A 26,232-nucleotide genomic window follows, 5' to 3' on the forward strand; every position below is an offset into this window, starting at 1 on the left:
GGCGAGAGGTGGAAGCGGAGTCGGCGGGGGAGCGGCGGCCGTCGATCCCGCGCCGCGAGGACACGAAGTAAGTGATTCTAAATCGATCTACGATACGTTGACTTCAGCTACGCTATTCTCGTAGCTGAAGTTGCGTATCTTAGATCGATTCCCCGCCCCAGTGTAGACCAGGCCCCGGTCTCACATTACAGCAAGACGGTAGCCTTAAAGGGGTAGACAGTGACAGAGGTTCTCCATTCTTGTGGGACACCCTTTCTTCCCCCCTTCTCGACCTTCATGGGGTCAGGATGGCTGCAGCTGGGGAGCCCCTGGAAGCTTAGGAAGTTGTGGGGGGAACAGGAATAAGTGAAGAGGAACAGGCACTTCATGTCAACAATGTTGTCAGCATTTTGGAAACCACAAAACCAACTCAAAAACCCAGTTACAAATTTTTAAAAAGAATCCAGTGACAGGGTTTTTTACACATTATTCGAGCAGGTCTATTCCCAGGCATCTTGGACGAGTGGCAGGCAGGAGGGGGCAAAGAGGTGTGAGCAGCGGGCGGGGGGCTGGGGGAGGGGGTGAAGAGGCGGGAGGGCGGGGAGCCGGGGGGAGGGCGGGGAGCTGGGGAAGAGGGCGAAGAGGTGTGTGAGCGGCCAGGGAAGGGAGTGAAGAGATGTGGGCTGGGGGAAGGGTCGAAGAAGTGTGTGAGTGGCTGGCAGGTGGGGGACAGGGGCGAAGAGGCTCGGAGGCGCGGGTGCCTCAGGATGGGGGCTGAGCGGGGCCACAGGTGAAGAGTGGACAGGGCTTCCAGGGGAAGAGGCTGAGCAGGGACGGGGCCACAGTCTGGGCACCCCCAACCTCCCCAAATGGAGGAGTCACACACTACCCATGGCCTCACACTGTGCTTCCAGGTTGCATCTGCCTGCCTTTCTTTCTGCTTCTCTCTGTGTGCCATGTCTCCTGCTTTTCTAAGACACCCACCCAACTCCTGACCCACCTCTCTGGTCCAACAATACTCAGCAAAGCCATCCAGCTACATATTTTTAATTTGTATATGGGCTTGCATACTCCTCTGCCCAATGGGGAGCTGCTATGAGGGAGCCTAGCTGTTTCCCATGGCCATCCAAAATGCAGCCACACCCACTTAGCCTAACCTACAACAATAATTATTCAGCCCAGCTTCTAATACATACAAGGTGGAAGGAAGGGAAAGAGAGTTGAAATCAGATGCACAATGGAAACCTATTATAAGTCATGGAAGGGCCCTGATTTTCAAGAAGTGCCAATTAAGGCATCTAAAAACTGAAGCACCAATAAAATCACTTGACACCATTTGGCCAAAATCTTGATCATTAGTGTATAAATGTTATTTCAGGGAAGGGAGTTTTTAAAATGAAACTTATCTATCAGGGTTGTTCACAAAAACACTATTTGCATATGCAAATATTAGCTTTTTAATGTACATAGATTTGGACCTCCAATATTGTGGACCTAAGATTTTGGGTGTAGAATGTTGAGTTCGAGGCTATTTTAGAAAATATGGGTCTTAAAATTATATTGGAAAATAGTCTGGCCAAATATTGCACACAGATAAATACTGCTTAGCTCTTTTTATCTGCATATCTCAAAACCCATACAAAAGAAGGTCATTCTTACAAATGAAGGAACTGAGGCATAGAGAGGGGAAGTGTATTGCCCAAGTTGCCACAAAAGCTAGCGATAGAAAGAGAGCTAGAACCCTGCATGCCAGAGTCTATAGCTAGTACCCCATTCACTAGGCCATACTACCTACAAACTATACAATGCTCATTCAAGTCACCGAGGGTTGTATGTCTGTGCATCTGAAGGCAAAATTTGATCTGCAATATTTTTCATCCATTTTTGTAATAAATTCCAATTTTAATTCTCCATTTGAATAATTTCCCATCAAATACTAGCATGGAAGTGTATTAAAATTCACATATGAAGTCAGGACCCATGAACAACCACAATGCATTGTAAAGCTGTAAGGGATATATTTTCTATATATTGTGCCTGACCAGGAAATTAAAATCCTAGTCTCAGTTCTTCCCAAATTCAATTTTTTTTATGTCCTGTTCCATTTAACAGTACACTTTTCAGTGATTGGACCCGATCGCCCTATCACTGCTTCTGTAGGTGATGAAGTCAGATTAGCCTGCCGCTTGTCACCCAGGATGAGTGCTGAGAACATGGAGGTGAGATGGTACCGGGCTCAGTTTTCTTCAGTTGTGCACCTGTACCGTGAAGGGAAGGATCAGTATCCGGAGCAGATGTCAGAATATCGGGGAAGGACAGAGTTTCTGAAAGAGGGCCTGGCTGATGGAAGAGTTGCCTTGAGGATAGGCAATATCAGACTCTCTGATTCAGGGCTGTACGCATGTTTCTTTCGATCAGAGTTCTCATGTCAAGAAGCTGCATTGGAACTATAGGTATCAGGTCAGTAAACTTGATTTTCTATATTGCCTTCCCTAGGTTGAGAGGACATCGTTATATCTCATTTCATAAGCGCTGACTTTTGGTTTTGCTGGTGGGTGCCCCACACCAGCTCCACCCCCTCCCCGAAACTCCACCCCCACTCCGCCCCCCAGAGGCCCCGCTCTACCCCTCCCCCGAAATCCCCTCTCCTGAGTACCTCCTGCCTGCCGCTCACTCCTTTCTGCCCACTCCTGCCTTAAGGGCAGTGAGTGGGGGTGGGGGCAGAGAGGAGCAAGTGGCTCAGCAGCTGATTGGCAGCCAGCCCTAGGGCTGCCACTGCAGCTGCCCCGAGCAGGTCCATGGGTGCTGAGCACCCCCTATTTTTTCTCCATGGATGCTTGAGCCCCTGAGCACCCATGGAGTCAGCGCCTATGTCTCCTTTAAATGGCAATTACAGCACTTGTCTTTCTGATATCAGCTGTCGTTTGCCAGCCTTGCTAAGTGTCTGAGATCTGAGGAGACACTTGAAAGTTTTGGCCTGTGCACTGCAGTTATATTTCTAAGCGCTGATTGCCAATCGAGATGTGTGGAAAAGCTGTTTTTTCTTCCCTCTCCTCCATATTTGTGGTTTTTGAGGAAAATATTGTATATTAATTTAAGGTGATACAAAATATCCAAAACCTATCATTGCATTCAATCCCCTGCACCACTCTGTCGGGTGAAAACTACTTTCAGCTAACATGACAGGAGAAAGATTTATACCCAGTCTTGCTGATTTTCTTTGAAATTACAGGGCTCGGTTGTCACTAGCCCTAACTTGGCCATGCAGGGGAATGGCAGAGAGTAAGTGTGGCCATGTTAGGTTTTTAGGTACCCCAGCTTTAGCATGTGGGAGTGCAGGGACCAGATGCTCACCCACCAGACCAAATACGTGACGAGTAGGCAAAGAAAAGTGAGTCATAAGCACAGCCATGTCTGCGGTCCTTTACCCCCATGTGCCCATCAACACAGCTGGCTAGGTACCCAGTGAGAATACGCTGCACCAAGAAAAAGAAATGTTTTTTCTCCTCCCAGTGCAACCCGGGATGTCCCTAAAATGCACAGTCTAGTCCTATGGGATTATATAGAAGATAATCCAGTGGTTTTGTAACATATGGTAATACACAGAGACATGCTAGACTAGAATCAGCATTTCTCAAATGTGGCCACCGGGGGCTTTTCTTGCAGCCTCCTGGGCTTTGATGGGGGTGCGGGGGAGACCAGCCCCTCCCCCTCCCTGGTGCTCCTGGATGCACAGCCTTGGTGTTGGGGCTTCCAGTAGGGGTTGGTCCCTTTCCCTCTCTGGAGACACTTAGGCACAATGCTGGAGAAGCAGGCAGCTGGTGAGTTCCCCACCTTCCCAGGAGCGGTGGAGCTCAGATTTTGGGCTTCAGCCTGGGCATGGCAGGGTGGCAGGCTCTGGCTGCGTGGCATCAGGCTCCAGCCCCGCGCTCTGGCCACATGGCATCAGACTCTGTCCCCTAGCCACGGGGTTTCAGGCTGCAGCCCCCTGCTGCCTCTCGCAGCCACCCACCCACCCCCATCGTCCCTGGTCCCTGCTGCCTCCCCCTCCCCGCATCCAGGGCTTAATTAGTCTCCAGACTTGCCTGGGGCTGAGGAAGTCTGTAATGAAAAGTGATATCTGTGTGTTTGTTAATATCACTTTTCACAGGAGACTTACTAGCTAGCAATAAATAAATTACAACGATTTGGACGTGTCTATGTGCGTATTTCTTTGTTTTTCCTAAAGCTAATTAAGTATTTTAGGGGAAAAGTGTGAGTGCAACCACCAGCAAAAGTCGGTGGCTGCACTCTGAGGCCACAAAATAATTTGTCTTGAGAACCCCTGGACTAGATTCTGTCCTGCTTTACTCCCCTCCTTGGATCTTGGGTCTGAGTGTTGGAGAGCTCTTTCCCCGGTTTCCACAGGGAATCAGAGGGTGAAGAAGGGGGTAGAGAGAGAAAGGAGGGGAATGGATAGATCCTTTGCTCTCTCTACGCCCCTGTGTTTGGCCAGAACAGCTGGCCAGGTGTGAAGATGGCAGTAAGATACGCCCTTCCATGGGCTGCAGCAACTTACTTCTCCCATAAGAATGGCCATACAGATTCAGACCAATGCTTCATATAGCTCAGTAGCCTGTCTTCCAACAGTGGCTGGTGTCAGATGCTTCAGAGGGAATGAACAGAACAGGGCAATTACTGAGTGATCCATCCCCCGCCGTCCAGTCCCAACTTCTGCCAGCAAGAGGCTTAGAAACACCCAGAGCATGAGGTTGGGTCTCTGACCATCTTGGCTAATAGTCATTGATGGCCCTATCTTCCATGAATTTATCTAATTGTTTTCTAAACCCAGATATACTTTTGGCCTTCACAAAATCCCCTGGCAATGAGTTCCACAGGTTGACTGTGCGTTGTGGGAAGCAGTACTTCTTTTGTTTATTTTAAACCTGCTGCCTATTAATTTCATTGGGTCACCCATGGTTTTTGTGTTGTGTGAAAGGGTAAATTTCACTTCCTTATTCAGTTTCTCCACACCAGTCATGATTTTATGGATCTCTATCATATCCCCCCCTTAGGCATCTCTTTTTTAAGCTGAACAGTCCCAGTTTTTTTAATTTCTCTTCATATGGAAGCTGTTCCATACCCCTAATCATTTCTATTGCCCTTCTCTGTACCTTTTCCAATTTTAATACATCTTTTTTGAGATGAGGTGACTAGATCTGCACACAGTATTCAAGATGAGGGAGTATCGTAGATTTATATTAGGGCTGTTGATTAATTGCAGTTAACTCACATGATTAACTCAAAAAAATTAATTGCAATTAAAAAATTTATTGCAGTTAATCACAGTTTTAATTGTTTGCACTGTTAAACAATAGAATTCCAGTTGAAATTTATTAAATATCTGTGGATGTTTTTCTACATTTTCAAATATATTGATTTCAATTACAACACAGAATACAAAGCGTACAGTGCTCACTTTATATTATTATTTTTATTACAAATATTTGCACTGTAAAAATGATAAACAAAAGCAATAGTATTTTTCAATTCACCTCATACAAGTACTGTAGTGCAATCTCTTTGTTGTGAAAGTGCAACTTACAAATGTAGATTTTTTTTGTTACATAACTGCACTCAAAAACAAAACAATGTAAAACTTTAGCAACTACAAGTCCACTCAGTCCTACTTTTTGTTCAGCCAATCACTAAGAAAAACAAGTTTGTTTACATTCACGGGAGATAATGCTGCCTGCTTCTTATTTACAATTTCACCTGAAAGTGAGAACAGGCATTCACATGGCACTGTTGTAGCTGGCATTGCAAGGTATGTGCCCGATATGCTAAACATTTGTATATCCCTTCATGCTTCGGCCACGATTCCAGAGGACATGCTTCCATGCTGATGATGCTCATTAAAAAAATCATGCGTTAATGAAATTTGTGAAAGAACTCCTTGGGGGAGAATTGTATGTCTCCTGCTCTGTGTTACCCGCATTCTGCCATATGTTTCGTATTATGGCATTCTCGGATGATTACCCAGCACATGTTGTTCGATTTAAGAACACTTTCACTGTAGATTTGATGAAATGCAAAGAAGGTACCAATGTGAGATTTCTAAAGATAGCTACAGGTGTGGGACATGCTTTCAGAAGTCTTAAAAGAGCAACACTCCCACAAGGAAACTACAGAATCTGAACCACCAAAAAAGAAAATCAACCTTCTGCTGGTGACATCTGACTCAGATAATGAAAATGAACATGCATTGGTCTGCACTGCTTTGGATTGTTATCAAGCAGAACCTGTCATCAGTATGGATGCATGTCCCCTAGAATGGTGTTTGAAGCACGAAGGGACATATGAACTTTAGCTCATCTGGCATGTAAATCTCTTGCGACGCTGGCTACAACAGTGCCATGCGAACGCCCATTCTCACTTTCAGGTGACATTGTAAATGCCAAGCAGGCAGCATTATTTCCCATAAATGCAAACAAACTTGTTTGTCTGAGCGATTGGCTGAACAAGAAGTAGGACTGAGTGGACTTGTAGGCTCTAAAGTTTTACATGGTTTTATTTTTGAGTGCAGTTATTTTTGTACATAATTCTATATATGTAAGTTCAACTTTCATGATAAGGAGATTGCACTACAGTGCTTGTATTAGGTGAATTGAAAAATACTATATACTTTTGTTTCTTTTTTACAGTGCAAATATTTGTAATAAAAAATAAATATAAAGTGAGCCCTATACACTTGTATTCTGTGTTGTAACTGAAATCAATATATTTGAAAATGTAGAGAACATCCAAAATATTTAAATAAATGGTATTCTATTATTGTTTAACAGTGCAATTAATTGTGCAATTAATCATGATTAATTTTTTAATCACTTGACAGCCCTAACTTATATAGTGGCGTTATGATATTTTTTGTCTTATTATCTATCCTTTTCCTAATGGTTCAGACCATTCTGTTAGCTTTTATAGCTGCTGCTGCACATTGAGCAGATGTTTTCAGAGAACTACCCACGGTGACTCCAAGATCTCTTTCTTGAGTGTTAACAGCTCATTTAGACCCCATCATTTTGTATGTATAGTTGAGATTATGTTTTCCAATGTGCATTACTTTGCATTTATCAACCCTGAATTTCACCTGCCATTTTGTTGCCCAGTGACCCAGTTTTGTGAAATCTCCTTGTAACTCTTCACAGTCTGCTTTGGACTTAACTATCTTAAGTAATTTTGTATTATCTGCAAACTTTGCCATCTCACCGTTTAACCCCTTTTTCGAGATCATTTATGAATATATTGAATAGTACTGGTCCCAGTACAGTTCCTTAGGGGACTCCGCTATTTACCTCTCTCCACTGTGAAAACTGACCATTTATTCCTACCCTTTGTTTCCTATCTTTTAACCAGTTACTGATGCATGAGAAGACCTTCCCTTTTAGCCCATCATTGCCTACATTGCTTAAGAGTCTTTGGTAAGGGGCCTTGTCAAAGGCTTTCTGAAAGTCCACGTACATTATATCCACTGTATCACCCTTGTCCACGTTTGTTGATCCCCTCAAAGAATTCTAATAGATTAGTGAGGCATGATTTCTGTTTACAAAAGCCGTGTTGATTCTTCCCCAACATATCATGCTCATCTATCTGTCTGATAATTCTGCTCTTTACTATAGTTTCAACCAATTTGCCTAGTACTGAAGTTAGGCTTATCAGCCTGTAATTGCCAGGATCGCCTCTGGAGGCTTTTTAAAAACAGGTGTCACATTATCTATCCTCCAGTCATCTGGTATAGAGGCTCATTTAAGCAATAGGTTACATGCCACAGTTTGTAGTTCTTCAATTTCACATTTGAATCATAGAATCATAGAATATCAGGGTTGGAAGGGACCTCAGGAGGTCATCTAGTCCAACCCCCTGCTCAAAGCAGGACCAATCCCCAATTAAATCATCCCAGCCAGGGCTTTGTCAAGCCTGACCTTAAAAACTTCTAAGGAAGGAGATTCTACCACCTCCCTAGGTAACGCATTCCAGTGTTTCATCACCCTCCTAGTGAAAAAGTTTTTCCTAATATCTAACCTAAACCTCCCCCACTGCAACTTGAGACCATTACTCCTTGTCCTGTCCTCTTCTACCACTGAGAATAGTCTAGAACCATCCTCTCTGGAACCACCTCTCAGGTAGTTGAAAGCAGCTATCAAATCCCCCCTCATTCTTCTCTTCTGCAGACTAAACAATCCCAGTTCCCTCAGCCTCTCCTCATAAGTCATGTGTTCCAGACCCCTAATCATTTTTGTTGCCCTTTGCTGGACTCTCTCCAATTTATCCACATCCTTCTTGTAGTGTGGGGCCCAAAACTGGACACAGTACTCCAGATGAGGCCTCACCAATGTCGAATAGAGGGGGATGATCACGTCCCTCGATCTGCTCGCTATGCCCCTACTTATACATCCCAAAATGCCATTGGCCTTCTTGGCAACAAGGGCACACTGCTGACTCATATCCAGCTTCTTGTCCACTGTCACCCCTAGGTCCTTTTCCGCAGAACTGCTGCCTAGCCATTCGGTCCCTAGTCTGTAGCTGTGCATTGGGTTCTTCCGTCCTAAGTGCAGGACCCTGCACTTATCCTTATTGAACCTCATCAGATTTCTTTTGGCCCAACCCTCCAATTTGTCTAGGTCCCTCTGTATCCTATCCCTACCCTCCAGCGTATCTACCTCTCCTCCCAGTTTAGTGTCATCTGCAAACTTGCTGAGAGTGCAATCCACACCATCCTCCAGATCATTTATGAAGATATTGAACAAAACCGGTCCCAGGACCGACCCCTGGGTCACTCCTCTTGACACCGGCTGCCAACTAGACATGGAGCCATTGATCACTACCCGTTGAGCCTGACAATCTAGCCAACTTTCTACCCACCTTATAGTGCATTTATCCAGCCCATACTTCTTTAACTTGCTGACAAGAATACTGGGGGAGACCGTGTCAAAAGCTTTGCTAAAGTCAAGAAACAATACATCCACTGCTTTCCCTTCATCCACAGAACCAGTAATCTCATCATAGAAGGCGATTAGATTAGTCAGGCATGATCTTCCCTTGGTGAATCCATGCTGACTGTTCCTGATCACTTTCCTCTCATGTAAGTGCTTCAGGATTGATTCCTTGAGGACCTGCTCCGTGATTTTTCTGGGGACTGAGGTGAGGCTGACTGGCCTGTAGTTCCCAGGATCCTCCTCCTTCCCTTTTTTAAAGATTGGCACTACATTAGCCTTTTTCCAGTCATCTGGGACTTCCCCCATTCGCCACGAGTTTTCAAAGATAATGGCCAATGGCTCTGCAATCACAGCCGCCAATTCCTTTAGCACTCTCGGATGCAACTCGTCCGGCCCCATGGACTTGTGCATGTCCAGCTTTTCTAAATAGTCCCTAACCACCTCTTTCTCCACAGAGGGCTGGCCATCTACTCCCCATGTTGTAACGCCCAGCGCAGCAGTCTGGGAGCTGTTCTTGTTAGTGAAGACAGAGGCAAAAAAAGCATTGAGTACATTAGCTTTTTCCACATCCTCTGTCACTAGGTTGCCTCCCTCATTCAGTAAGGGGCCCACACTTTCCTTGGCTTTCTTCTTGTTGCCAACATACCTGAAGAAACCCTTCTTGTGACTCTTGACATCTCTTGCTAGCTGCAGCTCCAGGTGCGATTTGGCCCTCCTGATTTCATTCCTACATGCCCGAGCAATATTTTTATACTCTTCCCTGGTCATATGTCCAACCTTCCACTTCTTGTGAGCTTCTTTTTTATGTTTAAGATCCGCTAGGATTTCACCGTTAAGCCAAGCTGGTCGCCTGCCATATTTACTATTCTTTCGACTCATCGGGATGGTTTGTCCCTGTAACCTCACCAGGGATTCCTTGAAATACAGCCAGCTCTCCTGGACTCCTTTCCCCTTCATGTTAGTCCCCCAGGGGATCCTACCCATCCGTTCCCTGAGGGAGTCGAAGTCTGCTTTCCTGAAGTCCAGGGTCCGTATCCTGCTGCTTACCTTTCTTCCCTGTGAGTTCCTTCAGAGCTCCTGGGTGAATCCTATCTGGTCCTGGTGACTTATTACTGTTTTAGTTTATCAGTTTATTCCAAAACCTTCTCTATTGATACCTCAATCTTGGACAGTTCAGATTTGTCACCTAAAAAGAATGACTCTGGTGTGGAAATCTGCTGCTCCTGTGCAGTGAAGACCAACACAAATAATTTATTTAGCTTCTCCGCAATGGCCTTATCTTCCCTGAGTACTCCTTTAGCACCTTGATCATCCAGTGGCCCCATTGATTGTTTGGTCGGCTTCCTGCTTTTGATATAGTTTAAAAAATGCTGCTTGTTTTTGTGTCTTTTGCTAGGTGCTCTTCAAATTCTTTTTTTGGCCTACCTAATTATGCTTTTACAATTGACTTGCCAGAGTTCCTTTCTATTTTCCTCAGTAGGATTTAACTTCCAATTTTTAAAGGATGCCTTTTTGTCTCTAACTGCCTCTTTTACTCTGTTGTTTAGTCATGGTAGCATTTTTTTGGTCCTCTTACTGTGTTGTTGTTTTTTTTCAATTTGGGGTCTACATATAGTTTGGGCCTCTATTATGGTGCTTTTAGAAAGTTTCCATGCAGCTTGCAGGCATTTCACTCTTGTGACTGTTCCTTTTAATTTTTGTTTAACTCGCCTCCTCATTTTTGTGTAGTTCCCCTTTTTGAATTTAAATGCTACTGTGGTGGGCTTCTTTGGTATTTCCCCCCCTACAAGGATGTTAAATTTAATTACATTATAGTTGCTATTACCGACGGTTCAGCTATATTCACCTCTTGGACCAGATCCTGTGTGCCACTTAGGATTAAATCAAGAATGGCCTCTCCCCTTGTGTGTTCCAGGATTAGCTTCTCCAAGAAGCAGTCACTCAGTGATGTCTAGAAATTTTATCTCTGCATGCCATCCTGAGGAGACATGTTCTCAATCAATATGTGGACAGTTGAAATCCCCTGTTATTATAGGGGTTTCTCTTTTTGTAGCCTCTTACTTCCCTCCCCACAGGAAAAGAGTAGTAAAGGGGTAATTGTGGCTCTCTGAGTCATAATTCCTTTCAAGGCTGCTCCTTTCAAGGCTGCTCCTCATTTATCCTATCCTTAGGATAAATGTGTCCTCCCTTACTCAAGGCTGAGCCTAAAGGATCAGTCTAGCCCTCAATGCTCTGTTGCCGAATATGTTAAATTTTTAACCCAGAATATACAATTAATGCAGATTTACTTCATTCTCCAGTTTCAGGTACTAATCCCCTGATCTCTATTGAGGGTTACCAGGACGGAGGTATCTAAATGGTGTGTCGATCGGGAGGATGGTATCCAGAGCCTCAGTCACTGTGGAAGGATCTCAAAGGACAGCCTCTCCCATCATTGCCTGGAAAATGCTTCCGTGATGAACATGGGCTGTTTCAGACTGAATCGGTACTTATTGTAACAGAAAATTCCAACCAGAATCTGACCTGCACAATCAGAAACAACATCCTGAATGAAGAAGAAGTATCAAGCGTTTATATAGCAGGTCAGTTCATACATCCATTGATATGAAGTTTGGTTCGAGAAACTGTCCTATATCAGTGGTTTTCAATCTGTAGTCCATGGACTCCCGGGGTTTAGCAGACTGTGTCTTAAGATTTCTTAAGGAGGTCCGCAACTTCATTCGAAATTTTTTAGGGGTCCACAAATGAAAAAAGGTTGAAAACCACTGGCCTACATTCATTTCAGGACTAGTCTCCCTGTGTAAATAAAGTCAATTACACTGAGAATATGCCCTGACTTCATGTCACTGGTTTTCCTCTGCGGGAAACTGACGTGCAAGACCCAGATATTTGCTACCACTCGACAGACGGTTGACACTGGGGTTAAAACTGGGATGCTGGTATTGGAAAAAAGAGAGACAATAATAAGTTTAATAAAAAATAATAATAATTCATAATAAATTAATAATATTCATTTGTTTTTCAGATTCTTTTTTCCCAAAGGTCTCCCACGTGACAGTGATTCGCCTGTCACTAAACCTGTTGGTTTTGGGTTTTTTCATTCCCTTGCTTATTTACTGTTTACGGAAGCAACACAAAGAAAAAAGTAATACATGAAATAAAGGGGACAGTACAGTCAGAGCCGTCCTGTCCATAGGACGGACCGGGGCAACTGCCCCGGGCTCCGTGCTTTGGGGGGCCCTGCGTTTCGGGACATGGAGTCCAGCGGGGCCTGGGTGATTAGTGAGGGCCTGATGCCAGCAGCAGCAAGTGACCCGGCCCCAGCCCGCTCTGCTCTGCCCCATCCCTCCGGCTCCTGGCATTGCTCGGGGGAGGGGGCGGAAGCCAGAAAGAGGTGGGGTGGGGCTTGGGGGAAGGGGTAGAATGGGGCGGACAGGGGTGGAGCAGGGGCAGGAAGATGTGGGGTGGGGAAGGGGTGGGAAGAGGCGGGGCAGAGGCTTGGGGGAAGGGGTGGAACGGGGCGGAGAGGGACAGAACAGGGGCAGGAAGAGGTGGGACGGTGAAGGGACAGGAAGAGGCGGGGCAGGGGCTTGGGGGAACGGGTGGAATGGGGCGGGGAGGGGCGGAGCAGGGGCAGGAAGATGTGGGGTGGGGCAGGGGCTGGAAGAGGCGGGGCAGAGGCTTGGGGGAAGGGGTGGAATGGGGCAGGGAGGGGCAGAGCAGGGGCAGGAAGAGGCGGGGCGGGGGGTTGGGGGAAGGGGTAGAGTGGGGGCGGCACCTGGGCCAGAGTGGGGGGGTTGTCCCAGGCCCCGCACCCCCCCCTAGGGACGGCCGTGATACAGATATAGTCAGGGAGAGATTTTTAAAATGAGAGAGGGTGGTGTAGAGAAGGGTTAACAGAGGGTTTCAGTTCAGTGTTCAGCTTCCCTTGGGGTTCTCCCGTGCTCCCTAGGGAGCCAATCCCACTGTGGCCAATCGTTACACCGTGTCACGGTCTAACTGTCGGCAGGTTATCTGGAAACTCTGCCCCTTTGTAAACCAAGCGTGGAAGAGAGCCGCAGCCTTCAGATACTTAAAACCGTCCCTCTGGAAGAGGCATCTTGACACTCTGTGTCAGGGGTGGCCAAACGTACTGAGCCTCTGAGCCACATACGATAATCTTCAGAAGGTCAAGGACTGGGCGCATAAGCGCTGACTCCGTGGGTGCTTCAGGACTGGACCACCCATGGAAAAAAATTAGTGGGTGCTTAGCACCCACCGGCAGCCAGCTCCCCCGTTCCTCTCCCTGCTGATCAACTCCTCCCCCTCCCTCCCAGTGCCTCCCGCCTGCCGCGATCAGCTGTTCCGCAGCATACAGGAGGCGCTGGGGGGTGGGGAGGAGCGGGGACAGGGTGTGCTCAGGGGAGGGGGCAAAACTGGGAGGGACGTGGCAGGGCGGGGTTCGGGTTTGAGAGAAGAGGTGGGATTAGGGTGGGGCCCAGGGCAGAGTGGGGGCAGGGGTGGGGCGTTGGCGGAAGGGGTCGGGTGGGGGTGGGGCCTGGAATGGAACGGGGGTTTGAACACCCCCGGGGCCCGGAAGAAGCCAGTACCTGTGGCTGGGTGTGCCTGCCAAGGCTTGGGACTTCAGCCCTGCAGGGCTTACCTGCCGTGGCTCCTGCCCTGTGGAGGGGTGGTGGGGTTAGGGGCTTCTGCCCTGTGAGAAGTGCCTGCTGGGGCTTGGGGCTGAAGCACCGACAATGCCCACCATGGGGCAGAAGCCACAAGGCCCCCCTCCCTGTTGTACAGAAGCCCCTAGCCCCACCACCCTGCCGCAGGGCAGAAACCCCGAGCTCCGCTCCCAGCCTGATAGACGGAGAAGGGGTGGGTGTGGCGGGCTCCACGAGCCACACTTTAACTGTAAAAGAGCCATATGGGGCTTGTGAACCACGGTTTGGCCACCCCTGCTGTATGTGAAAGAGAACTCCTACAAATTCTGTATATTACAAACTACAGTACAATTAAGACAAGTTAAAATACAATACAATGAAGAAATGTTATGCAATTCTCTGAGTCAGAAGAAGACTTGAGAAAAAATAATTTCATCTTAAAAGTTTCATTATGAAATGGAAATTGTACAGAAATCATTTTTATACTATTAGAATGTCTTCTTTTTTTGGCATAGTAATGAGGAAATGCAAGATACAAACGAAAGATATAATTCTGCTTCTTTTGTCTATAGTGAATTGCACATAGTGAAACAAAGCTGAATGCGGTTTCTTGGTATGGAAAACAATCCTAACGTACATCTAGGGATTAAAAAAACCCAAAACTATTTTAACCTTTTTTTGGTTTCTGATTAACTGTAAATTACCTTCCACATCATGTACACCGGTTTCTGTTTGTTTTTCAGTTATCTCTGTTTCTATCACAATTGTAGCAAAATGACAATAAATATTAGTTGAAATGTCACCATAAATTGATAGGATGACATCTAACATATCTGATCTTTTCCTTCCAATAGATTCTCTGCGCTGTAAATTGAAAGACTTTGAAGGTAAGTTTATGGGTTATATGGGACAAGTGAACTATCTGATATAAATAGTCCATGCAATAAGGTAAGTCAAGAAAACAACATTTATTATCATGTATATGTAGTCCCCTCCCCTCTGAGGTGTGGCTTACGTCTCTTCCCTTTTTTCTCTCTCTGGTGCTTGCAATGGCCAATATTAAGAGTTTACATATACACAGGCATAGGTTCTGACTTTAATTTTTCCCCAGGGGTGCTCCCGCCACCTCCCCCCGGTTCCGCTCCAAGGCCCCACCCCCACTCTGCCTCTTCCCCTGAGGCCTTGCCCTAGCTCTGTCTCTTCCCTCCTCTCTGCCCCCTCCGCCGAGGCCCCCGCCCTCGCTCCATCTCTTCCCTCATCCCCATTCCCTCTGTTGAGGCCCCCCCTCGCTCTGCCTCTTCCTGCCCCCGCTCCAATCCAGGCCCCTGCCGCTCACTGCTCTCCCCCCTCCCCCACGTGCATCCTCCAGCCACCAAACAGCTGTGGCAGGTGGGTGCTGAGCACCCATTGAGTCAGCACCTATGTACGCAGGGGTACTGTCCCCTGAGAAAATTAGTACAATTACTGCGAGCTGGCAAGGAATGTAAAGCCTAGTACACAGGGGACAACAAGGCAAACAAAACAAACTTAGCAACGTCATAATACACCCAAAATAAGAGCATAACTGAGGTAGGGACATTATTGGGAACAGGAAAATTAGGATGTGGAGAAGGAAGGGGTTAAGTTTAACTAATACTTAATAAACATTGATAAACAACCCTTTTCCTTGCCTCTGAGCACTCACAAAGTCCTCCAAACCCCAACTCCCACCCTGGCACCTTCCCAACACTGCAGGCTGAGGTCGGGTGTCCCAAGATGGAGTGTTGCAGCACTGTAGTATCGGCCAGCTTAAATAAAAGTTCCCTTAGTTTATCTTCACCCCTGGGTGGGGCAGGGTCCTCTCCGGATGCCAACCAGGCTCAGGTATTCTCTCAGTCTGGAATTCTCCCAGAGTCTCAGCTGTCTCTCTGGAACTGACGCTGGGTCAGATCTCTCTCTGCTGGATGCCGGTCACTGCAGTGCTGGAAATGCCTGGTCCATGCAGCTAGATCTCACAGAGAACCAAGGACTCCAGCGGGGGGACTGGGAGTTTAGCAGGGGCTCTCTGAGCTGCGCTGTCTCTCCCCCAGCTTCCTTCCGAACTCAAAGCCGAAATGGTCCTAAACTCTGTGTGTAAACTTAAATCAGGCTGTCCTCGGGATGGGGGCTGTGCGGCACTGGTGACACTGGGCCAGCAGACTGCATGTCCAGATCAGCCCCTGCAGATGGGGACCATATTTCCCAAAGATGCTCATCCAAGGCCCCCTCCCCACGCAGGGCTGGCCTGAACCACTCACCCAAACCCTGCCCCCCACCCCCAGACAGGGCTAGAGTCGCTGCTCGCCCGAAGCCTGCCTGCCCCCCACCCCAGCCCTGCATGGGGCTGGCATCACCACTCCCCCCTTGTTCCTTCACACCCCACCTTTTTGACAAAACAGAGCGTTTGTCCTGTTTGCTCTTGCCAACTGAGCAAATGGGACAAGTTCACACTCCTGTCAAAAAAGTTGGGACGGCCAGGACAGGGCTTAAAAAAGGGACTGTCCTGGCCAAAACAGGACATATGGTCACCCCATGCAGATGCCTTGCTACTGGCCTCAACATGGGTTTCAGTCCCTATTGCCCACACTTCTGACTCCACGAATGCTGGGAAGTGTGGTCAGAGGGATTTGGCAGCCATTACATTTGCAAACCTTTCAGTAAAGCCCCCTAGAAGCTCAGTCTGTAGCCCCAGGAGTGGTTTATCTGAACGATCAGATAGAAGAGACTTTACCCAGGATAGATAAGGAGGGTCCTCACACTCTGATTGGAAAGAATGGCACATAGGCCACAGATTTATTGACTGTATCAATGCTAATAAATGCAGTGAAATCAAAGAATAATTCTTATAGCAAGGAGTTGACAGTGGCCAATTTTCCAACCATAGACTGCTTCTTGCTCCAGCTGATAAGCAGCAAATTCTAAATTCTTCTGACAGAGGCCAGTGCCAGGTGCCCCAGAGGGAATGAACAGAACAGGTGATCATCAAGTGATCCATCCCCTGTCGCTCATTCCCAGCTTCTGGTCACCTCTGATTCTCCAGAAACTCACTTGGCCACACAGCCTACCATAGTTTGAGCTGCAGGCAAAGGTCATAAACCAGAAAACACTCCCAGGGAGGCCAAAAGTAGCACCGGCTAGATTCCATCAATCTCTGCTGTGGGGTTTCACTGTCCTAATACACCACAATTACCAAACTAGGAGACAAAGACCACCACTCTCCCTCTGAGGCCCTCTATCACCCATTTAATTGCCAATTGGCTATCAAATTTTCACTAAAAGAACATCCTCTGAACAGTAGAAGTTGAAGGCTTCAGTAAATAGTATAACAAAACCTATTTATATAGAAAAAACACCCCAAACTTGTGGGGTTGGTCCATGTCTGTGATGACACGGTGGGTGAAGTAATATCTTTTATTGGACCAACCCATCTTGTGAGAGCAACGCTGCAACCCGTTATTAGAATGAGACTTTGTACAAGTGGTCTTTATGGTCTTGATTTCAGGGAAAAGATCAAAAAAGTCTATTTTAGTATGTTTTTAATTTTAATAAATTGTAATTGGGCTTCCACAGAAAGATCAACTTGTGTCTGTCCTTATTTCATAGGAACAACATGCAACAGGAATGGACATACTGGATTAGATGTGTGCCCATCTAGTTCAATATCTTGTCTTTAATAGGAGAAAGATTTTCAATCTTTCTGTCTCACATTGTTTTTAATAATTTTAGCATAATTATATGAAATAACAGTAGGAATATCACCAAAAATACGACAATATGGAATCTCGTATTTCATTCTCTTCTTCCTCTAGATAAACTACGATTTCAAGTGGAGAAAGAGAAAGGTAAATTTCATTTACCTAAATGTGTCTCTAAAATGAAGAAAAAATAATAAAAGCTTATCTTTGTATCTCTGGTAGAAGAGGTGTTTTTAAGTAAACCAAAAGTGAATGTTTTCCTCATAGAGAGGAAACATTACAGAGAAAAATTAGAGATATCAAACATTCTGATTGCAGCTGGTTAAATCAATCAAATAAGCACAACTTGCAAACCCTTCTCAAGATATTTTACTGTATTAGTCAAAATTTGAGTTTTTGATGAAAAAACATCACTATAAAATCAAAAGCTGAAAAATTTCAAAGAGTTTTACATCGGACGGTATATTTAGGCTGCTGCTGCTCGGATGCGCTTTCGGAAACTGCTTATTACACGTTTGCTAACAGAGCTTTCTTTCCATAGCTGTGTACCTAAGGAAAGACAGGCTGTAACTTTAGGTTTCATTGAAGAGCCTTTTTGTTTATAAGCCAGGACATCACTGGAGTGAATATGATATAAACGTTTATAACTTTAAAATTACCAGAGCAACTTTCCTCAAACTCAACTCAGGGCTGAGAAGGCATCAGGGCACCTAGAGGTTAAGCATTGCAATGAATCTGGCCATTACCTGTGTCAGTGGTAACCCCCATTTTCAGCATAGGGAATATCATTGGAATCAGTAATACCTGTAAAACCTGAATGCACTTTTTAAATGTGCGCACTGTATCTTGGCAACTGGAAATCTTAGAAGGTGAAATTGATCTCTGTGGAGAGGGGTCACCTCACAGACCCACGCACTGCTTGAAGCATGCTTAAACCTTCGTTTGATTTAAGCGATGCATAATATTGATGGCCCACTGCAAAAGAGTGAATGTATCTTTTAACCACTTATCAAGTAAATCAGAGGTTAGGTAATGTAACTAATTAAAAATGGCAGGAGACACAGTGCTAGAAGAAAGGGAGTACTTGTGGCACCTTAGAGACTAACAACTTGAAGAAGGACCTAGACCAATTGGAAGATTGGGCCAAAAGGAATCTGATGAGGTTCAATAAGGATAAGTGCAGGGTCCTGCACTTAGGACGGAAGAACCCAATGCACAGCTACAGACTAGGGACCGAATGGCTAGGCAGCAGTTCTGCGGAAAAGGACCTAGGGGTGACAGTGGACGAGAAGCTGGATATGAGTCAGCAGTGTGCCCTTGTTGCCAAGAAGGCCAATGGCATTTTGGGATGTATAAGTAGGGGCATAGCGAGCAGATCGAGGGACGTGATCGTTCCCCTCTATTCGACATTGGTGAGGCCTCATCTGGAGTACTGTGTCCAGTTTTGGGCCCCACACTTCAAGAAGGATGTGGATAAATTGGAGAGAGTCCAGCGAAGGGCAACAAAAATGATTAGGGGACTGGAACACATGAGTTGTGAGGAGAGGCTGAGGGAGCTGGGATTGTTTAGCCTGCAGAAGAGAAGAATGAGGGGGGATTTGATAGCTGCTTTCAACTACCTGAAAGGGGGTTCCAAAGAGGATGGCTCTAGACTGTTCTCAATGGTAGCAGATGACAGAACGAGGAGTAATGGTCTCAAGTTGCAGTGGGGGAGGTTTAGATTGGATATTAGGAAAAACTTTTTCACTACGAGGGTGGTGAAACACTGGAATGCGTTACCTAGGGAGGTGGTAGAATCTCCTTCCTTAGAGGTTTTTAAGGTCAGGCTTGACAAAGCCCTGGCTGGGATGATTTAACTGGGAATTGGTCCTGCTTTGAGCAGGGGGTTGGACTAGATGACCTTCTGGGGTCCCTTCCAACCCTGATATTCTATGATTCTATGATTCTATGAGCTGTAGCTCACGAAAGCTTATGCTCAAATAAATCTAGTCTCTAAGGTGCCACAAGTACTCCTTTTCTTTTTGCGAATACAGACTAGCACAGCTGCTACAGTGCTAGAGTGTCTTTCTTTCCAGCATTATTCATTTCAGGTCTTGTTTTCTGTTTGTTTCAGAAAAATATCTTGCAGGATTTGGTAAGTTCCATTTTCCTCTATTACTATGAAAAAGCAGCCACTCCATAGTTAAGACTGAATATTCCTGACCATTGTAAGCCCTTTTCTAATATACCAAGTGAAGGGTATTTTAGCTTTATCTCTTAGGATACGTAATCTTTGGGCAGAGGAAATATGAGTGTATTTGAGGTTATTGAGAGAAGGCATTTTTGAGATAAAGTACTCAGAAAAACAGGTAGTCACCATAGTCACCATTTACCACTTCCCTGGTGGTCTAGTGGTTAGGATTCGATTCCCGGTCAGGGAAACAAGCTTTTCATCAACATATATTGAACAAAGGGAAACTGGTCTAGAGCCTCAGAGCAGAGGTAAGGCATGTTCCCACAGTGGACAGTTTATACAAATAGAGTTGTGCAAATCCGTTGTTGTTGTTAAAGGGGAGGGATAGCTCAGTGGTTTGAGCATTGGCCTGCTAAACCCAGGGTTGTGAGTTCAATCCTTGGGGGGCCATTTAGGGATCTGGGGGCAAAAATTGGGGATTGGTCCTGCTTTGAGCAGCAGGTTGGTCGAGATGACCTCCTGAGGTCCCTTCCAACCCTGATGTTCTATGATTCTAGAGTTCAAAACCGCAGTATTCTTGTAAGGCTTGTAGCATTCTGATTTGGGTTTAACAAATATTTTTTCCTGGCCATAAAAGTGGTACCAAGTTGTATTATATTAAGACTGCATGTATTTGGACAAGTCTTCAGCTGTTTTTGTACCTTTGTTTCAGTGCTCAGAAAAGCCAGAAGATTTGCAGGTAACTGAAATTGACATGTTACCAATGTCAAAATACCTTTCTTTCAAAGACCTGTGCTCCCTTTTCTTCTCAAAATTAACAGGATAAAAAAGTATTGGCTCTCAAGAGAGATGTAAGAGGTGATCATATAAAAATGCAAGTAACCGTTTACCCCTTTTAGACCTGAGCGGTCAGCCGCATTTGGGGTCCTGCAGGTTGTTTGTTAGGAGGAAAAATTGATGTTGGAGTCAGCTATGTCTTTGGTGCAATCCTGTTTATTTACAAAGACTGTAGAAAGCCATGAATCCCTGAATACAGGAAGAATCAAACAAGAGGAAATAGTTTCGTTTTGCACAGTCCAAGCCTCTTTCAGCTAACATTCAGTCCACAAAAGTTTTGCTCTAGGCTTTTTCCCTGGGCCAAACTCCCAATGTCTATTCAGGATGTGTCCCTCACTTTCTGCTTCTTATTTGTGTCTGTTTCTGCTTTGTTCTTCCTGCCTTTCTCTCACACATACACCTCCACTGAAACAATACCCACTGAAACCCCTCTGCCCACATACGCCTCACATGTGCCTTTCTCTTGGGCCATATTATTTGCTTGTGTTATTGGTGGAAAACACTATTGTTTCAGCTACGTGGTTACATAAAGGAGCTCAATTCCTTTCCCCATTGATACTGAATGAAAGGCAGCTGTTAGACCCACCAATTTTTATGGGTTTAGCCCAACCCATAACATTATAAACAGGACAAAGAGCTCAGAGGAACGGAAATATGAGTCAGCAGTGTAGCACTTTTGCAAAACAACCAAACATCATGCTGGGATGTATTAGCAGGAGTGTTGTAAGCAAGGCACGAGAAGTCATTCTTCCGCTCTACTCCACGCTGATTAGGCCTCAACTGAAGTATTGTGTACAGTTTTAGGTGCCACATTTCAGGAAAGAGGTGGACAAATTGGAGTAAGTCCAGAGAAGAGCAACAAAAATGATTAAGGGTCTAGAAAACATGACCTATGAGGGAAGATGGAAAAAATTGGATTTGTTTAGTCTGGAGAAGAGGAGACTGAGGTGGGACATAACAGTTTTCAAGTACATAAAAGGTTGTTACAAAGGGGAAGGAGGTAAATTGTTCTCGTTAACATCTGAAGATGGGACAAGAAGCAATGGGCTTAAATTGCAGCAAGGGAGGTTAAGCTGGACGTTAGGAAAAACTTCCTAACTGTCAGGGTGGTTAAGCACTGGAATAAATTGCCTAGGAAGGCTGTGAAATCTCCATTATTGGAGGCTTTTAAAAGCAGGTTAGACAAACATCTGCCAGAGGTGGTCTAGATAATATTCTTCTTAGCCTTCCCATTAGTGCAGGGGACTGGATTAGATGACCTATTGAGTTCCCTTCCAGTCCTACTCTTCTATGATTCTATGAAATCTGATGCATTGAGAGATCTGTGCTGTAGCCCCTAATTTATTCCATTGGAGTAGAGTGAGGCCTCAGAAGGAAACATGTATCTAAGTGCCTTGCTTCCATGTGGAGAATCATGCTTAAATCCATGACTTGTTAGACATAATTATTATCCGCACACATTCACTCCCAAAACACAAGCCAATCCAAATTTGGATGGGAGATCTCCTGTATCTGAAGTGTCCTGCCCCTGTGGTTCAAATATTGTCCCACCTCAGAACAAGACCATCTTGAAAGAATTGTTTTCTTATTTGGCTATGAATGTTTAGCCATCTTAACATGTAGCTTAGCACTCAAACAGTAGTTCATCTAGCCAGGATGGGCAGGGATGGTGTCCCTAGCCTCTGTTTGCCAGAAGGTGGAAATGGGCAACAGGGGATGGATCACTTGATGATTACCTGTTCTGTTCATTCCCTGGCCTTGGCCACTGTCGGAAGACAGGATACTGGACTAGATGGGCCTTTGGTCTGACCCAATATGGCCGTTCTTATGTTCTTAGTGTCAGTGCAACTAAAACACCCATGATTTAGGTGCTTTACTAAATGCTCCTCTAAGAGCTACTGCAAATATCTACAACCACCGTTCTCAACGTCTTTGATGTAAATAACATACAAAATGAGACAACTCCATATTTTATATGGGATGGAGGTAAATCTGGGCCTTAAATGTTATCTGTAAGTTATTTTCTTCCTTTCATAGCTGGAGATAACTTTATTAGTCTGGAAAAGGGAAGGGTGAGGGAAGAATAGGCTTTTCGAGGAGATGGTTATTACACCCCATTTTGTAGGTCCTGATATGGATAACTGAGACGTTTGAGCAATGCTGCTGTGAGCCAAGGACAGAGAGATCTGATTGCAGGGATTCTGTACGATTGCTTAGATTCTCTGAATTTCCTTTAGTGATGGTCACAGAGAAACAAGGCAGGTGATTTCTGGCTTTTAGGGCTAGATTTTCAAGAGTTCATCACATTGGCTCTGGAGCTCCTTTGAAAATTTGGCCAGCTCATTCTAGCAGGTTTCTCATCCACACCTAGGACAGGAGGGTCATTATATCCTCCTATTCCCTCTTCCACTTAACACCAGGGATATCACTTTCACCTCTCTCGTTACCCTCAACCCTCTCTACGTGCACAGTATTAGCCATCCAAAAGAGGTAGGTCTGTCACCCCAGCTGAATGTACCCAAATACCCCTCTTTCTCCAACTACCAGTTCTACCACAATCCCTGTAATAGAAATCTAAAGATAAAACAAAACACAACATAACCAATTCCCTCCACACTGAACGAGTAGCCCCCCTTCCATCAAAGGAGCAAATAACATTCCAAATGCTCACTCCATAAATGAATAAATGCCAAACACTCCTGTCTTCTCACCATGCCCGCACCAAATACCCCACCCGCAAATAACTCCCTCCCAGAAATAGCTAATGAAAATATGCCTGATCATGTTTCCACTCGCTGTCTTTAGGAGGTGGCTGGAGGAGATGGAGGAGAAGATAGCCCATCCTGTAGGGGATAAATGGATTTAAAGACCTCTTTCTCTAGATCCAGGACAATGAAACATTATTTATGAACTTCTGGTGCACAGATGCCAACTTTCAGCTTTCCCCAGGGGTGCTCCACACTGCTTGGCCCCACCCCTTCCCCCAAGGCCCCACCCTCGCTCTGCCTCTTCCCACCCCTGCTCCACCCCACCCCACCTCTTCCCAGCCCCACTCCACCCCCTCTCCCGAGCATGCCCTGCCCTCGCTCCACTTCTTCCTGTTCCCGTGGCTGCTCTTCTTCCTCCCCCCAGCGCCTCCTGCATGCCACCACACAGCTGATTGGTGGTGGGCAGGAGGTTCTGGAGGGGATGGGGGAAGAGCTGATTGATGGGGCCTGCCAAACAGCTGATCGGCAGGTGGCCAATGGGTGCCGAGCACCCACTATTTTTTCCCAGGGGTGCTCAAGCCCCGGAGCACCCATAGAGTCGGCACCTTTGGGCTAGTGGAAGGAATCATGATGACATTCAAACCAATAACAATATGCTTATAAACCTGATCATTTAACTTGTAATTTTTCTACACAAAGATACTGAAACTCTACTACTTTTATGGTAAAATGAACATGGGCTCGATAGACTGCGATGGCTTCCCAGATGTTATTAACTTAAAGGAATAACAGATTTAAAATGACTAGGTGTGAATATGTAAATATTATTAAATATGTTTTTGGATTATCTCCACCAAAAGGAAAACTCTCTCTTTCTTCCTTCCAGTGAATGTGACTCTGGATCAAGAAACAGCACATCCTGAACTCTGGGTGTCAAAGAACCTCAAAAGTGTGAAATGTGCAGACATAACGGGGGAACAACCTAAAGATCTGGACATTGCTGATTCTTATCGCTGTGTCCTGGGCTCTGAGAGATTTAACTCTGGGAGACATTATTGGGAAGTGGAGCTTAAGAACAAGACTATGTGGCACTTGGGGGTTTCTTCTGAATCAGAAAACAGGGAGAGGTACAAAAGTATAGCACCTGAAGATGGATACTGGGCCATAAGGTTGTGGAATGGAGAATACAAAGCCCTCTCCACTCCTCAGACAACAATCACCGTGGAAACAAAACCCACGAGGGTTGGGATTTTTCTGGACTATGAGGCAGGAGAGCTCTCATTTTACAATTTATCTGATGACTCCCATATCTACACTTTCAGATATAGCTTCCCTGGGACACTCCGGCCTTTCTTCAGTCCAGGTATACATGGATCTAAAGAGGATGCTCCCCTGACCATCTGCCCAGTTATAGACTGGCAATGAAGGACACATTGTCATTCACAACTACCATTACAATTTTCTAGCTATGTTAGATGCACACAGGAAACATTTTTGGTAAAATGTCTGATGATGGGGAAACATCTAGTCGAGCTGGTTGAAAATTGAGAGACAAAATGTTTTTTCTTTGGAAAATACCATGTCATCGATATCTGAACTTTCCATGGGAGTGTGTCGATTTCAACAAAACTTAGTTTAGAAAAAAAATTAAACACAGCATTTCATTAATGTTAAAATGCCCCTTTTGATACTTACAGAACAAAACATTTTGATTTTTTTTTCAAAATGACCTTTGTTTAACATTTTATTGTATATAATACGATAAAAGGAATAAAGGCAATATTGAAACAAAATCTTTTATTTCAATAGATTTCTACTAATCTTGCCAGGTCCCAGTCAACCCAGAGATTCTCTTTCTGGATCAGGGCTCTGCACACGGGACAGCACAAAGGGTCATAGTCCCCTTTTGTCCATGTGTCACAGTGCTGAGAGATGCAGCCACGGCAGAAGCTGCGCCCAAAGTCTACGCTCACTAACTCCGTGAAATAGTTTCTGCAGATGGGACATTTGGTTTCCTCTTGGAGTCCCTGTTCAGAAGCCCCTGAAGCCATGGCAGTGAGGAGCTGGGCTTCCATTCTCTCTGCCTTCTGCTCCAAATCAGAAGTGATTTTGCTGATAATGAAAGGTCCCTGCCTGATCTGCTATCAGCTGCTCTCCAGCACAGGAGCAGAAGGTGCAGAAAAAGGAGGGGGTGGGAGAAGGAATAGAGGAAAGATAAGAAAATAAGGAAGTTTGACCTACATGGGGCGAGGGGGAGAAGGAATGCGAGGGGAAGGGGGTAGAGAAATAAAAAGGGAATGGAAAGAAAAGGCGGGGGGAGGATAAAGTGGGCGATGAATATGAAAAGAAACAAATTTAGGCTGCTCTTCATCTGAAACGAGTGTGTCTCAGACACATACAGATTTGCACTGAAATAACCAACGGGGGGAATTAAACCCATATAGTTGTGTCAGTGACAGTCGTGTGCGTCGATCCGGCCTGGCTGTGCTGCGTTAGATGCTGAACAGTCTAACATCCCCATCCCAGGGACTGCCAGACTTACAATCACTTCCTGGCTTAATATCAGAGGCATCCTGTGACCTGGGAACAAGTTGTGTCCTACTTGCTGTGGGCTGATTCTGTCAGTATTTTCTCTCGTCTTCACACGGAACATGAAGATTTCTGTACAGGGCAACCCTTGAACCGAAGAGTGATTTTTTTGTGTAAGTTTTATGACTTCTCTGAGTCAACAGTTCACATCCACGCCCGTTTCCAGACTCCAGTAAAGCTTCAGAAAAATGGATTTCAGTTTTAAATTGTTCAAAACGACAAGCAGAAAGGGCAAAAGCACGATTTGTGGCCCACACAGAGAAAATGTAACTAACACCACACACAGCTGTTTCAAGGGAGTCAGTGTGTTTTGCCATGACTAAGATGGAGCAGAGATGGTGACACAGCAGAGAGGAGAATGTGTTTGTTTTGGGGATGATTATTCATCTACTAATCTGACCCCATGGCTGCCCCGGGAACAAGCTTGAATTCCACAGAGATGGGCAAATCTTCCCAGTTTTAAGTGCTGACAGGGACATGTTTGCTCCAGGAGAGATGTCCTGTGCTAATAAGCGCAGTAGCATGTGATCTTATCATGAGAGATTATATCCTAATGCCAAGACACAAGGGAAAAGAAATAACTTTGCCCACACATCCTTGATTCTGGCACTG

The 26,232-nt window shown here is 45.4% G+C and overlaps 1 protein-coding gene across 1 annotated transcript; it reads left to right on the top strand.

Annotated features, from left to right (window-relative positions):
• Positions 1 to 24,673, top strand: LOC140898413 (butyrophilin subfamily 1 member A1). Its single transcript, XM_073312220.1, has 8 exons — positions 1 to 67; positions 2,092 to 2,439; positions 11,255 to 11,536; positions 14,455 to 14,487; positions 17,428 to 17,460; positions 19,427 to 19,447; positions 20,199 to 20,225; positions 23,918 to 24,673. The coding sequence occupies exons 3-8, from the start codon at positions 11,311 to 11,313 to the stop codon at positions 24,454 to 24,456; spliced, it is 879 nt and encodes a 292-aa protein (XP_073168321.1). The 5' UTR covers positions 1 to 67; positions 2,092 to 2,439; positions 11,255 to 11,310; the 3' UTR covers positions 24,457 to 24,673.
• The last annotated feature ends 1,559 nt before the right edge of the window (positions 24,674 to 26,232 follow it).

Source organism: Lepidochelys kempii, chromosome 14 (assembly GCF_965140285.1).
Source record: "Lepidochelys kempii isolate rLepKem1 chromosome 14, rLepKem1.hap1, whole genome shotgun sequence".
In the NCBI taxonomy this organism is placed as follows: Eukaryota; Metazoa; Chordata; order Testudines; family Cheloniidae; genus Lepidochelys; species Lepidochelys kempii.

Excerpts from the sequence above, each read along its gene's own strand:
- LOC140898413 (XM_073312220.1), top strand. The coding sequence starts at position 11,311 with ATGGTGTGTCGATCGGGAGGATGGTATCCAGAGCCTCAGTCACTGTGG. Across the intron at positions 11,537-14,454 it reads ATCAAGCGTTTATATAGCAG|ATTCTCTGCGCTGTAAATTG; the intron begins GTCAGTTCATAC and ends TCCTTCCAATAG. Across the intron at positions 19,448-20,198 it reads AAAATATCTTGCAGGATTTG|TGCTCAGAAAAGCCAGAAGA; the intron begins GTAAGTTCCATT and ends CCTTTGTTTCAG.